General features: G+C 48.7%; 1 protein-coding gene across 3 annotated transcripts in view; it reads left to right on the top strand.

Moving 5' to 3' along the window:
- Window positions 1-2,073: 2,073 nt before the first annotated feature.
- LOC135828892 (peroxinectin A-like) overlaps window positions 2,074-14,112 on the top strand; it is a 76,731-nt gene continuing 64,692 nt past the window's right edge. For all 3 annotated transcript variants that reach the window (XM_065341324.1, XM_065341326.1, XM_065341325.1), the window contains exons 1-13: window positions 2,074-2,226; window positions 6,100-6,320; window positions 6,703-6,848; window positions 7,666-7,859; window positions 8,149-8,220; window positions 8,715-8,788; window positions 9,267-9,465; window positions 10,204-10,398; window positions 10,770-10,945; window positions 11,681-11,780; window positions 12,553-12,642; window positions 13,239-13,380; window positions 13,924-14,098. In XM_065341324.1, the coding sequence (XP_065197396.1) occupies window positions 6,148-6,320; window positions 6,703-6,848; window positions 7,666-7,859; window positions 8,149-8,220; window positions 8,715-8,788; window positions 9,267-9,465; window positions 10,204-10,398; window positions 10,770-10,945; window positions 11,681-11,780; window positions 12,553-12,642; window positions 13,239-13,380; window positions 13,924-14,098 (1,736 nt within the window). In that variant the 5' untranslated portion in view covers window positions 2,074-2,226; window positions 6,100-6,147. The remainder of the gene's footprint in view (window positions 2,227-6,099; window positions 6,321-6,702; window positions 6,849-7,665; window positions 7,860-8,148; window positions 8,221-8,714; window positions 8,789-9,266; window positions 9,466-10,203; window positions 10,399-10,769; window positions 10,946-11,680; window positions 11,781-12,552; window positions 12,643-13,238; window positions 13,381-13,923; window positions 14,099-14,112) is intronic.

Below are 14,112 nucleotides of genomic sequence, written 5' to 3'. Positions count from 1 at the left end.
TAGCATGCTGGTCAAGTCTCAAAATCTGAAGTACAAACCGCGGGTGCTTTCGACATGCAACCAATCAGATTATCAGTATCTACTGTAGTAGATACATGTACATGCGCAGCAGCAGCCTGATTCAGTGATTGGACGTGGTCATAGATTCCTCATGAAACAAGTCAAAGGTATGGGCAAAAACTGTGTGTGTGATTGGGGATTTCCACTATGTCCATGTCAGAAATGCATTCTTCAATACTGGCACTGAATTGAAGGCTCGGGTCGGTCTGGATCGAATCAGACAACTCTGGCATGTGCCTTTGGCCATTCTACCTCCCCTGGTATTATATTGGCGGTCATATCCTTTCATGTACTACAAGTAGTAGTAGTAGTAGTAGTAGTAGTAGTAGTAGTAGTAGTAGTAGTAGTAGTAGTAGTAGTAGTTGGCTGTTGGCTGTTGGCTGACGTGATGCGTGAGGCGGTCCGGGATGTGGAGGTAGAACCGCCTCTACTACCATATGATGGTGAGCGGCTCCAAGGGAGGACAGCCAACCGCTCGGCAGGTGCCCGCCTGGACATCCGGGCTTGTGGCTTCTGGACGAGACAGCAAGATGCCTTTTTCGACATCCGGGTTACACACCCAAAGGCAAGCTTGCTGTCGCGTCAGGAAGTCATCAGCCAGCTCCGAACGCATGAACGGATGAAGAAGCGCCAGTACGGAGAGCGGGTGACAGCAGTTGACAGAGGTACGTTTACACCGCTAGTTTTTTCTACCTCGGGCATGATTGGCAGAGAATGTTCAATGGCACTGAAGACACTGGCATGCCTGATTGCTGAGAAGAACGTCGACCTACACGTATCGGTTATCATGGGTCAGCTCCGTTGTAAGCTGTCAGTCTGCCTTATGCGATGGGCAGTCACCTGTTTGCGTGGTTCAAGATCGTCATACCGCCGCAACAGGATGAATTTCACGACGATGTGCAGGTTGCGGGCAGCCTGAGCGTGATAGTACCTGACAGACATTTGCCCAACATTGCCCCATGATAATGAATTCTTGAGTTTTTGGACATTGTATTGCATTGCTGCTCCATCTACATGGCTGTATTTGTGTTTCACATCTCCATTTCAAGTTTCCTAATAAAGATTGTGTCAAGTAGTAGTAGTAGTAGTAGTAGTAGTAGTAGTAGTAGTAGTAGTAGTTGCAGCTTGGAGCTTGACTACCCCCGGCCCTGGCCCCAGATCACGGATAACGGTTTCCCTGGTCGAGCTCGCCTTTGACTTGTCTAATACAGTGATCGGATTGATGCGTTTCTTATCCGGGTATAGGCCGGTACAGGGTATGCACACACACACACAGTATCTTGAGTGGTCGCAAGTGGCATGTAAAAACGTAAGTGGGTTTCGTATAGGCGCAGCTCGCAAGTTGTCAGCCAGTGAAAGCGAATCGTGCACTGTGAACAGAACATACATGCCGCTCGCATTTCCTCCTGTGCCTCTTTGCCGGTCCGCCAATTGTGTTTGAAGCCATCCTCAAATGATTTCCGTGTGCAAACTACTTCTTGGGCAGCCACTGCGGACTCGACTGGCATGAGCCGTCCCCGGATTTCCAGAGCCAGGTGTGTTTGAGAGGGTACGTGTCAGAAGGCAAGTGAGCACGGTCGGAAACGCATAGTGTGTTTGGTCAAGGGGCAATCATAACAATACAAAATCAGTTCGTGTCTCGACTATTACTGTGCGTTGCACGGAAAGGACAGGGTCAGGGGTTTCGGGGTGGGCGGTGCCCGCGTCACACGGATACCCTCTCGTCCCAGTCTCGATCATGTTCTCGACACCATACCGAAAATTGCAGACACTACGATAGTGCGCGAAGTACATGTTGTGTGCAGATGCGGATATTGACAGCACACACTTCGCTTCTTCCGTGCCCCGGACAATGCCTGCTTCGCCCTTCATCCTGGTACATGGTCCGCTCAGCCACTCTTACTAATGCATCATGCACACAGCAAAGTACCTGTTAGCAGTGGTTAGGCTGTAGAGTCTTTACACGATTGTAGAGGACTACTAGTACTACTAGCACTACCCGCCTGTCTCGCAGCCTGTCTCGCAGCCTGGCAATGCGCACACAAGTGCCTTTATAAACCAACGCGAACCTCTTGAGCTCATCAGTCTTCTCAACTCTCAACCCTCCATCATCATAGGACGACGGAGCTGTCGAGGAGAAGGAGAGTGGAGACGAACCAGAGCAAGGTAAGCCTCAAGAGTCATTCGATTCCCTTCCCCCCCCCCCTCCCTTAAACTACACTAGTACTAGAATGGGTAGGTAGAAGAAGCCGATTTGTATGCATAATATACTTCGTACGTGCACAGGGAAAGTTACATGTATGCGGCGCGAATCGGTTACTTGTAGTCATTACCATTTGGTTTGCCGACCGGTAGCCAGCTGGCACACGGCCATTGTCGGAGTGTTTTCTTTTGAAGGTCCTTGTCACCAGACAGAAAGGACACAGGCTGCTTACATTGTAGTCCCTGCACTGGTAGAGGGGGAGGGGGGTGAATGGGTCCTAGTCGCGTTAAAAACTCTCAGACAAGTGCGTTGTGTGCGGCGTTTCGGAGCGCAGAGCTGATCGCTTGTTCTCTTTGAAATCCGTGCTTCTGTGTGGAATCGCAAGTTCTTGAAATCTTCACAGTATGATAGATCGCGATCGTACACCATTATGTCCACCGATCCTGATGCCTATTGTTCTTTACCAGTAGAATGAAGAGTCAAGACCCGTGTATAAGCATAATTATTACTACAATGTAGTAGTGACTGGAGTTGCGGTCCTCGGAGAACAGGAACTGTAGTTACGGTCTAACGGCTAGTGGAGTGTACTCGGTGCAGTGACCCACTAGCCGTCTAGGCTCGCCAGTGATCACACTAGTACTGTCATGATTGAGACTCGCTGATACTGACCTGACCTGACCTGGGGACTTCAGGAGTTCTGTGACCCTGCATGGGGAAGGTGACTCTGGAAACCTCGTGCCGGTATCAAGGCAGTGCAGCAGCGCTGCTGCCTCTACCGAGTTAACGACGCTGCGAGGCTACCATTACCGTTGCAAGATTCGGGTCGCTATTGTATAATAATGCATTACTTATTGTACATGAGCATGAACATACAGTGTTCATATAACTATAACTACAGTACATGATTGTACATGTGCCTTGTACTACCAGGGTAATACCCCACTTGCTTACATGTCTATGATCGCCAGTGAAAATTAATACTGTTGACTTAGCATACTAGTACATAGCATACAGCGCGGCCACTGCCATCCAGAAACGGTTGCTGCAGAAATTTGCAAATCTTGATTGATTGGCCACTGACATAGAAGACATGATGACTGATAATAATGCTTACGTGCGCGGCGAAATTAAGACGAAAATTGTCGATGCTACAGGTTGTCGATGCTACAGGAGTGCGAACTTAGATTTGGAGACCTCCCACATTCCCGGGCTACGTAATCATTGTAACCATATTGTAACCGTATTGAAGTCCTTTACTCATTCACTCCGTAGTACTACAATCACAGCACCAACACTGGAAATGTGACGTGATTGCTTAATTTAATTAATCCGATTTACAAGCATTAACCCTGTGGTCGGGGAAGTCATTTTGACCCTGCAATCTTCATGACTGTTCAATCATACTACTACTGGACATGTACACTGTACACTGTACGGTGTACGGTGTAGAAGTATCGGGCATGTACAGTGTATAGGTATGTGTGCGCTGTGCCATGAATTCCAGGGCAGCCCCCCCCCCCCCGAACAAGTGATTGCTAGATTGCACCATAGGGGAAGATAATTTTAACCACTTTATTGAGCCGTTCCTATGGCAAACAAAGGGAGCGACCGGCATGGGAAATCTGTGTGTGTGTGTGTGTGTTGAAAAGTCAGTGCGAATGGGTCAAGTGCCCGTGGAGTGCGGTCCTTGGCGGAAGAAAAGGAGTGACGCTTGGGAACTGACTAGTCACCCAATGGAGAACGTGCCCTCCAGAAAGATCTGCTTCTCCAGTAACCCCGGCAATTAGTACAATCACTTAGTACTTACTAGTATGTGACCACTATACCATGACTGTACATCATCATCATCATGTATGATATACACTAGGTATGCGTAAATCAGACCTAACACTGTAATACCAGTACCGACAATAACGCTAACAAGTAACAGCATTACGCCACAGGTCAGTAAGTGGGCAATCTTGCCAGGGCTGAAAGTTCAGGGCTCACAGTCGGTATGCAGGATCGACAAAAGCGTCGTGCGAGGGCGGGTTTGGTGCACGTGAGTCGCGTGACCCCACGAGAGCACGATCGTGTACATCCTACGCATCCCAACAGAACAAAGAAGAGAAAGAACCTTGGCTTGAGTAGCCTGTTCTTGTCTTGCAGAGCCGATGTTCGCGATATTTTGGTCGGACCTGTCCTTTCCTCGCCTTCTCTTGGCATGCAGTGTCAAACCATTCTCGTTTCCGTTCGTCTCGATCTTGTGCTTTTACGATCGTGCATACTCCAGTGGAAATAGTTTGCTTTATTATTTGCACTGGGAATTGCACTGCAACACTGAACAGTTACTGCCAGCCCTCGGCAACGACTTGCCTTTCACTGTGCCTTGTAGAATTGGTCCACCGAAGGAGAAGGCGACAGGCAACCTGTGCTAGTCCCAGGAAATTCATGTCATGTAGCCGCTGTTCGACCAAATGCTGATGCTACAATGAGCGATCGCGATGTTCCACAGGTAAGAAGACAAACAAACGAGTCAGAGCTCGCCAGGCAGGTAACGCCGAGAACATACCACACAGAGCTGCTGATCGGATGGAGGCGAACGGGACCAGCAAATCCGCCAGGCGTTAGTTGAGGGCCACTGAAGGCCAGGTTTCCAGAGGTACCAGTTCCTCCATGATGGCGAAATGCGCTGCCACAAGAACTCCAGCGAGAACGAAAGCACAGCAACCAACTCCGCGGGCGAACTGAGGAGAGAACACTGAAAAATCTGTGCGCAATGATTTTCTGTTGGACGGCGCGCGCGTTGCTGTTCCGCTGCATGCATGCGTTTTTCTTGTTGTTTGATCTGGTGCTGCTTTTGCACTTTTGGCGTTCTGCGCGCTGAGTGGCACTCACTCAAAAATGTCCACTACATCTCATTCTTGGCGGATTTTGATCATCTATGGCTTATTTTTTTCAGCGTGGAATTCTCCAGACATTTACCGATCACTTTTCCGATTGCTGTGCCGAAATCGAAGCCAAAACGACCAGACTTTGGCTAATCCGTGCCGGAAAACTGGAGGGAAAATGGTGAAACGCTGCGGTAGATCACTGAGTTTGGGGGTTTTGAATCAGCATAGCGAATCCCAGCTTCGTGGACATCAGGGCCGATGTAGTGGACTAGATCAAAGATTTGAGAATAGAGGAGAATAGAGGCCTGTGATTGGTCAGTTGTCATCACGTGACATCCGCGCAAAGCCGTGCGCGACTCGACGCTTTTGTATTGGACTGTGAGCCCTGAAGTTGACGGGCGACTTGCGATTTTCTTCCAAGCGGAAATCAACATAGTCGCAACCCTCTCAGGACGCCACTTGTGCTGCACAGGGTAGTTGCGCAATTAGCAATCATGTTTGCATACTGCCTTACTGGACTTGTTGTATAGGACGATAACTCAGCGTGTTGGAGTGCATGTCTATCTGCGATCACACCATCACCTACACGCTGAGTCATCCTCATATCCAACAGGTCTAGTATATTCAATAGCCTACTACTACAAGAAGTACTGTCCAAAATATCCCCGTAGAAGAAGGCGACATAGGGAAGGGAGGGATGGGTTACGGACATGGAGGATGGTTTTCGAAAACCCTATATTTTTACTGATAGTCTGGGGGCGTTGTGGATGATGGAATTCAGCTCATTACGTTTAGGAAGGGAAGAGCAGGGGAATATTGACTTTCTCGATCAATAAGGTTACCGGCAGCATATGTGCGTCTCCCGTCATCCAGTCTCTCTCTTTCTCTCTCACTGCCTCTCCCTCACGATCTCCCTCAATTTTGATGTATTTGTGTCTTCACCTCGTTCCTATATTCATGCAGTATAATATCAACATTGTAGGACGTCAGAGGACGGCGGCAGACGTCATAATGAGAGCTATTCTATTACTGGCCTTGGCAGCCACTGCGTGGTCGCAGAGAATTCTATTCGACGATGAACAGGGAGAATGCGTTTCCGATACGTTTGACACCTCACCGCTGAAGTTCGATTTCCAACTGGATGCCGCCAGCATCGCCGCCATCATCGCTGCCACACCAGGCGGGTACGTGACGTCACACATCCCAATTACGAAATCATTTTTTGAGTTTGACAGTGTTGATTTTTCCAAAAACTGTTTCTTGGTTGTCAAGGTGATCAGGTGTTGTGTGTAGCGTTGTCATACATTTTTTAGGGCTTGAAAGACTAAGTTAGTGATCCAGCACATCCAGGAAATGGCAGTTGAGTGATCGTCTGGCTTGACTCCACCCATCCTTCATTGAGCTATTTCTGATACACGTAGCTACACGTAATTTGTCATCTCGCTGTAGTGTACCACGACGATACTAGTCCAGTGTAGTTGTCACGTCACAGAAGAAAGAGTGCAGGAAACATGCCGCATTTTTTATTCCATTTTTCGACTTTTATGTTACTTTCGAACTCTGCAGATCCATTGGACGCAACGTTGAAGGTTTCGGAATTGCTGTCCCCACAGCCAGCAACTCTGACACAAGCGTTTCTTTCGGTGCAAGAGGCAGAACTCTGCGACGTCTCACCCCCAACGCATACGCGGATAACCTTGACGTCCCCAGAGGTGAGCGATTCCATTACACGGTATTATGGATTCATGATTAAATTTTTCATGTTTTGCAAGGACGTCACCGGTTTTGCAAACTTGTCACGGAGACCCACTCGACTGCACTGCACTGCACTGCACTGCACTAGTAATGGTAGTCCTAGTACTGTCAGTGCTACTAGTGCTGTCTTTCTAAATAACACGACTGATTGTTATTGCACAATGTCATGTTCTTGGTTTAGCTTTTGGCCTTTTTCGTGCTTTGGAGTTAATTGTTGTTTTTGGAGAAAAAAACTTTGATGGTTTTGTTGACTAGTACTGTCAGTGCTGCTCAATGAAATCCAGTCTCAGCACTCAGGTAAGTTTGCGCCTTGCACCACTTGGCAGGCCAGTGACAGTGTTCGCACGTCTGGGGCTGCGTGCTTGAGTGACGCGACTGGATTTCCCTGAGCAGGCCTGTAGTACTGGTGCCGAGATGCTGCCAAGCGCCAACCGCCGTGGACATAATACTGTAGTACGTTTCTGTTCAGCAGTAACCATGGTGACAGGAACCCTACAGTGGCCTATTACTGTCGTCGCTCCTGGACAGCATTATGCGTGTGCTGCTGTCTGTGCAGCCTTTCAATGTGTCCCCCCGTCATTGTATTGTTGGACCCCTGAGGTTGCCACAGCATCCACAGCATCCAGTCTTGGTACCCATCTCTCTCACTCTCAAACACACACAATCACACACTCAGTCTCCTCTCAGTACCGAATTCATCACCTGGTGATGTCCTTCGTTTGGTAAGGCATTATACGATCTCGTATGTGTTCACTTCTTTACACCCGATTGCAGGAACTTGCCTTGAGGACAGCGATGGCAACTTTGTGGGGGTGTGCCTGGATCAGAGGGCTAACAAGCGTTCCGATGGCACATTCGCCGGTTCCAACCTGCCCAACCCACGTACCATCAGCGAGGTCGTCAGTACCAGCACTGGTGTGATCGCCAGTCGCCGCAACCTGCACGATCTCACTGGACACTTTGGTCAGGTGAGTCAAGAGCAAAAAAGTCAGCATCTGCGAGCGCCAGTTGCTGCTGCTGCTGTCGCCGTCGTCGCCGTCGTCTTCGTTGATGTTGCTGTTGATGATGCATTCTACTAATGTCTATAATGAAGAAGACGACCTAGGAACTACAAGTTATGCTCTAATGTCCACTAATGCTAGCAGTTACTTGACAGCCAGCAAGACAGTGCTCATGCTGACGGCGCTTGGCTTTCCATACAAGTCTATCATTCCATGTTTCTTCCTCTCTATTGCGTTGCTGTGCCGTGTTGTTCAGTTCTTGGCTCATGACACTACGTTGGTGCCAGAGGGTGGACCTGACGATCAGTTTGATATCGTTGTGCCAGAGGTAAGAGATTCTGCTCATTTCATTTTCAGTTCATTACGTTTTATTGATTTTCCAAAGGCAAATAGATTCCTACCAGGGCCAGGGGAATATCAACGGTGGGAATACCTGTATGTAAAAATATGTGAAACATTGTTGTGCCTTGTGTGGTACACTCTGCCCTTGTTACCGCATTGTGCACTATGTTGCTGTAAGGACCTCAGACACTTTGTGTACGTAAAAAATGGAAATGTTGAAGGATAGTTCTAAAAGAGGGAATGGCGTTTAAGGTCGTGCACTGTTGCTGAGCCTGCACTGCACCGACACAATGCAAAGGCTGAAATACTGATCCAGTTTGCCGAGGTCTCTTGTCAGTGTTAGCCCAGGCGTTAGGAGACCCTGATCCAGGAATCCAGGATGTGCTGACATTGGACTGATGAACTTGAATGTCCTTATAGGGACAGTAGTAGGGTGGTTTTATAATTCTTGTCATGTGACTCTGTTCTCCGTGTTGTCAGGGTGATCCAGTATTTGATCCTGAAGGTACAGGCGAGCAGCTGATGGGATTCCGTCGTGCCATCCGTGAGCTAAGGTATGTATTTGTATTTGTATTAGATTCTCCACGGTATGTACACCAGAGAAGTCTGATAGGACAGCACGCAGGAAGCAGCAAAGTGTACCCACTATCCAAACGTACTTATTCCTACACCCTTTACTCTGCACCAATGCACCGCATACACATAGAATATGTTGTGACGATGCCCTGCTCCGCACTGCCCTACCGACCTCTTTACTCTAGTCTGTTGTAAAACAAGAGAGGTAAAGTTGTGCATCCGCTTTACCTCCGGCTATACTATTTCTCCGCTCTGTTGTGACGATATGTTCCGCTGCGTTGTTCTAACAACACAATACTGTGCATTGCTGTGTTATAGATGTACCGGTTCTAACAATACAATACTGTGCATTGCTGTGCTATAGATGTACCGGTTCTAACAATACAATACTCTGCATTGCTGTGTTATAGATGTACCGGTTCTAACAATACCATACTCTGCATTGCTGTGCTATAGATGTACCGGTTCCAATCCCCGTGGTACACTCATCCCACCGACAGACGCCGAGCGTCCACGTGAGCACAACAACGAGATCTCCAGCTTTATTGATGCCACCATGATCTATGGCGGTACTAACGGACGTGAGGCTCTGCTGCGATCCAACTCTCCATCCAGACCAGGACAACTGAGTGTCAGTGCTGGAAACCTGCTGCCGGTAAGGGACCATCCGGCATTGTTGATAAGTTTCACGAAACGAAAAAAAGTACAGCTGGCTTTTCCCATTTGTATTGAATATTTAGTGTTCACTATGAACACAGTCCTGCTGGGAAATATGTGGATGTGGATGACATCATGGATGTGAATGACATCATAAAACAAGACAAACGGGGATGTGGGGACGACGTGCCAATGTACTGAGAGCAACTCGACCGACCAGAGGTCTCGGTGGTTGGCGTTAAGATGCTGGTGCGGGTGGCTGTGTTTCTGGGTTTGAGAAATCCTTCTGTCCCCCTCCATTCCTTGTTTCTGCAAGTCTTACCTTTCATCCGCCTCCACCCCCCCCCCGCCCCCCCGGTTGTATTTTAATCTATTTAAAAAAGTTAAACCTGATCACAGTTTGGAGTTTGAGCATATACTTCTAAACTACACTGTCACATTGTCTGTTGAGATCAGAATGCCAGCAGTGTCTTTTTACTCCTTTTTGTAGTGAATCTTCATTTCATTTCTTTTCTTTTCTTTTCCTGCTCTGTTCTCTTTAGTAGCACACGGTACTAACACACCGAATGGGTTTGTATGCCTCCGTGTGTGTATGTGTGTGTGTGTGTGTGTGTGCGTGTGTGTGCGCGTGTGTGTGTGCACGTGCATGCGTGTGTGTGTGCGTGTGTGTGTGCGTGTGTGTGTGCGTGTGTGTGTGCGTGTGTGTGTGTGCATTTGTGTTGTACTCACTGTGTAGTTCAACACCTTTCCCGCGAGCAATGACGCCAACCAGGACAATCCCCGCGGTGTTCCCAACGGTGAGCAGTTCTTCGGTGGTGACGTCAGAACAAACGAAGCACCCGGCCTTTCTCTCCTCATCACGATTTTCGTCCGCGAACATAACCGCCTGGCCAAGCACCACGCTATCTTCTTGAAGAAGTTGGGCAAAGTTGTAAGTTTGAATAGTTCTGCCGACTGACAACGATACAGGGTTACCTTTCTCCTGTGATTTTTCACTTTGGTGTCTTTAAAAATAATGATATGAGCAGGTTGCATATTGCTCGCGTAAACAATGTACGTAGCACTTCTTGACATTGTGAAGATCTCTGCTTGAAAAATGCCTTGAGAGAGAGAGAGAGAGAGAGAGAGAGAGAGAGAGAGAGAGAGAGAGAGAGAGTCGATCCTTCTTGAATGGAGGTCATGCTAGTTTTGTCAACAGTTGTGTAGTCATGATCTGTTTTGTTTGAGGAACTTCCACACCATACATTCAGTTGCTGAGATATCGAAACATTCTCTGGTCCACTGTTTGCCTCTGTTCTCTAGGTAAAATCTGATGTTGTGTTCGCATGGGCCAAGAATATGCTCATTGCTGAGCTTCAGAACATTGCCTATAACGAGTGGCTGCCCGCTCTGTTTGGCGAGGAGTTTGAGGAGTTCACGGCGCACGACCCTACCATCCAGCCCGACCTCTTCGCGGAGTTCTCAGCTGCCACCCGACGGTTAGTATTGCACATATGTGCACCCCCCCCCCCCTACCATGGGCACCCCCGTTACCATGGGCTAGGCCGCATGTATGTGCACCCCCCCCCCCCTCCCCCTAGTTACCATTTACTGGACGGCATGTATGTGTGTATCCCCTAGTCGACATCGTCTGTTTTGCATGTACAGTAGAACCTGTGACTAACGACCACCCCTAGGGACCAGAAAAGCGGTCTTTAGTGGCAGGTGATCCTGAGTTAGAGGTTTGCACCGCACAGCCATATATGAAATGTGAGACCGTGCGTGCCTGGTGAAGTGGTCTGTAGTACCAGGCTGGCCGATAGTCACGGTGGTCTGTAGTACCAGGCTGGCCGATAGTCACGGTGGTCTGTAGTAGCAGGCTGGCCGATAGTCACGGTGGTCTGTAGTTACAGGTTGTACTGTATGCCCCCCCCCCCCTAGTCAAGACTTCTCTGTATTGCATTGTATGTTATCTCGCAGTTGTTCGACACTGTGCACTATTGCTGAGTGTCCCCTAGTTGACGTTGTCTGGTTTGCATGCATGTGGCTCCTCCAGTCGACATCGTCTATGCACTGTGTGATGTCGGTAAATTGAGGCTTTATTCGATATTTTTGCTCCAGATTTATTCCCTTTCCAATCCATCAAATTTATGAATGATCCTATTTTCCAAATGATGACAAGAGTTTCCTGTGATGTAAGTCTTGCCTGTGAATGTTGTGCTCCGGCCGTGCAGATTCGGTCACTCGCTCATCAACGGATTCATCCCCGTTGTCCTGGGATTCAACAAACTGCGTGGCTGCCATCGCGCTGATCTTGCTACACATTTGTTCAACGTAAGACACCAGCTGGGAATAGGCGACAGTGTATGTGTGTGTGCATGCGTATGTGTGTGTGTGTGTGTGAAGAGAGAGAGAGAGAGAGAGAGAGAGAGAGAGAGAGAGAGAGAGAGAGAGAGAGAGAGAGAGAGAGAGAGAGACACACACACACACATACACACACGCATATATACGCACGCACATACGCATAGACTGTTTATTACACATACACACACATGGTCACACACACACACACACACACACACACACACACACACACATACACACACACGCACACACACATACACACACACCTGGTCCTGGTCCTGGTAAACACTGCCATTACGGTCACGTGTCCCCTCGTGGGGCCGACAACATGGAAAACGACGCGCGACGGCAGAAAGTCGGCAGTCTGCCGAGAGATCAGGGACCATGTTCAATCGGCACGACGAGAGAGCCATCTTCGACAGCTATGGATTGGGAATCCACGAGTAGAGCGGCAGCACCGGCCACAGGCCCCGCAGTGATCCTTGCAGCATGAGAGGGCGAGCCGCACACGCGGCGGCGGAGGAGTCGCCTGAGCAGCAATGGTAGACACCGCCCCCCCCCCCCCCCCCACACACACACTCCCTCTCTCTTTTCATACCTGTCATCTGAATATTCAGCTACACGTATCCCACCACAGTACAGTAGACTTAGAAGACTTAGTCATGATAGCTGAGCTGGAGTCCGTATCCTGACACATATCCATATACATGACTGTGGGTCCGTTGTCTGTTTTCCGCCACAGACGGTGGCACTCATCAACCGTCAAGATGGTGGTATTGAGCCTATACTCCGTGGCATCCTCTGCATTCGCTCTCAGCAAATGGACACAGTGGTAAGAAAGTGCATTGAGTTGCACAAGTTTATTCTCTGTGACCTGAATTTCTTTACACACGATTCTTTTTCCAAGCAGGCAGGCATAGTGGGATGGTCTAAAACCATGATTGAGAAACAGAGGGTTCCAGGTTCAAGTCCTGCTTGGAAGCGGAAGGAATTTTACAGCCGTGCTGCGACCCACAGTTAATTGGGAACTCGTGGCTGGCACGAGGGAAACATGGCTGCAGTGAATGGGATTTCGGTCTTTGACCACTTTGTGGTGGGTCTGATCTACTCACCTCCCACCGCTTAGGAGCTGCATCTGCGCCTTGATCCAAGAGGGTGGTGGCGTTCCTGCGGATGCGGAAAACTGGGCCTTTGGCCTAATCTCACGCGAACCGTGAATTTTTTTTCCAAGTCCCTTATAAATTGTCTAGGAGTTTAACCCACCGCCTTTGCTACCTGGGTTTAATAAGTGTCTGTATAACAGAAATCAGGGCAATGTATGAGTTTGTGTGTTCATGAATGCGTCCGGGTGTGTTTGTATGTGTGTATGTGTGTGTGTGTGTGTATGTGTGTGTGTGCATGTGTGCATGTGTGCTTCATCTCCAACAGGTCACCCCAGGTCTGCAGCAGCGTCTGTTTGCCGCCGAGGAGGGAGAGGCAGAGCGTGACTTGGTGGCACTCAACATCATGCGTGGCCGTGAGCACGGTATTGCCGGTTACAACGAGATCCGTGTTGCCCTCGGTCTGGAAAGTAAGCACTCTTTTTCAGAACCAACAAATTGTTCCTTGATGTTGTGTATGTGTGAGAAAACTATGACTGCACGGATTTTGTATAGCCATTTTGCAATTTCATCTCCCTTCCAACACATTATATTATTATTTATATTTTTGTTTACAAGACACACAGCTCACTGGCAGGCACCTGGGGCTAGCATGGGGTTCGAAGGTGCTGGTGGTGCCTGCCATGTTAACCTGTCTCAATCTCAGCTTTGTGTTTAGGACACGGAGAGTTGTTCCGAGTGCTAGCGGCCACAGTGTCTTCTCTCAGAAACAAAAACGACAATTCACTTCATCTAAAGGTTTTTCTTGAACACCATTATGTCTCCTAGGTGGCCTTGGGCAAGTCTATGGTTGAGTGTAGATGTATGCATAATCATAGTTGCGGCTCTACTGGTACACATGAAGGATTGAAAACATCATATGCTGCTTTCTCATGATAATCGCAGTGTGGAATGACGCCAATGTCTGACACCTAGTGTATGTGTGTGTCTGTCCACGTGCGTGTTTCCTCCAGAACTGACCAAGTTCAGTGAGATCAACCCCGCCGACCCCGAGCTTGTCCGTAGGCTCGTACTTGCCTACGGTGGCAACATCGACAATATTGATCTGTTCATCGGCGCCCTTGCTGAGGCACCAGCCGCAGTGGAACACGGAGAGGGACATGCTGAGTTTGGAGAAACCTTGAGAGCGTAAGTATCCACAC

This window comes from Sycon ciliatum, chromosome 12 (genome assembly GCF_964019385.1).
Source record: "Sycon ciliatum chromosome 12, ocSycCili1.1, whole genome shotgun sequence".
NCBI classification, from domain to species: domain Eukaryota; kingdom Metazoa; phylum Porifera; class Calcarea; order Leucosolenida; family Sycettidae; genus Sycon; species Sycon ciliatum.
The sequence above is the reverse complement of the archived record's forward strand: the minus strand, read 5'-3'. Positions and strand labels throughout refer to the sequence as shown.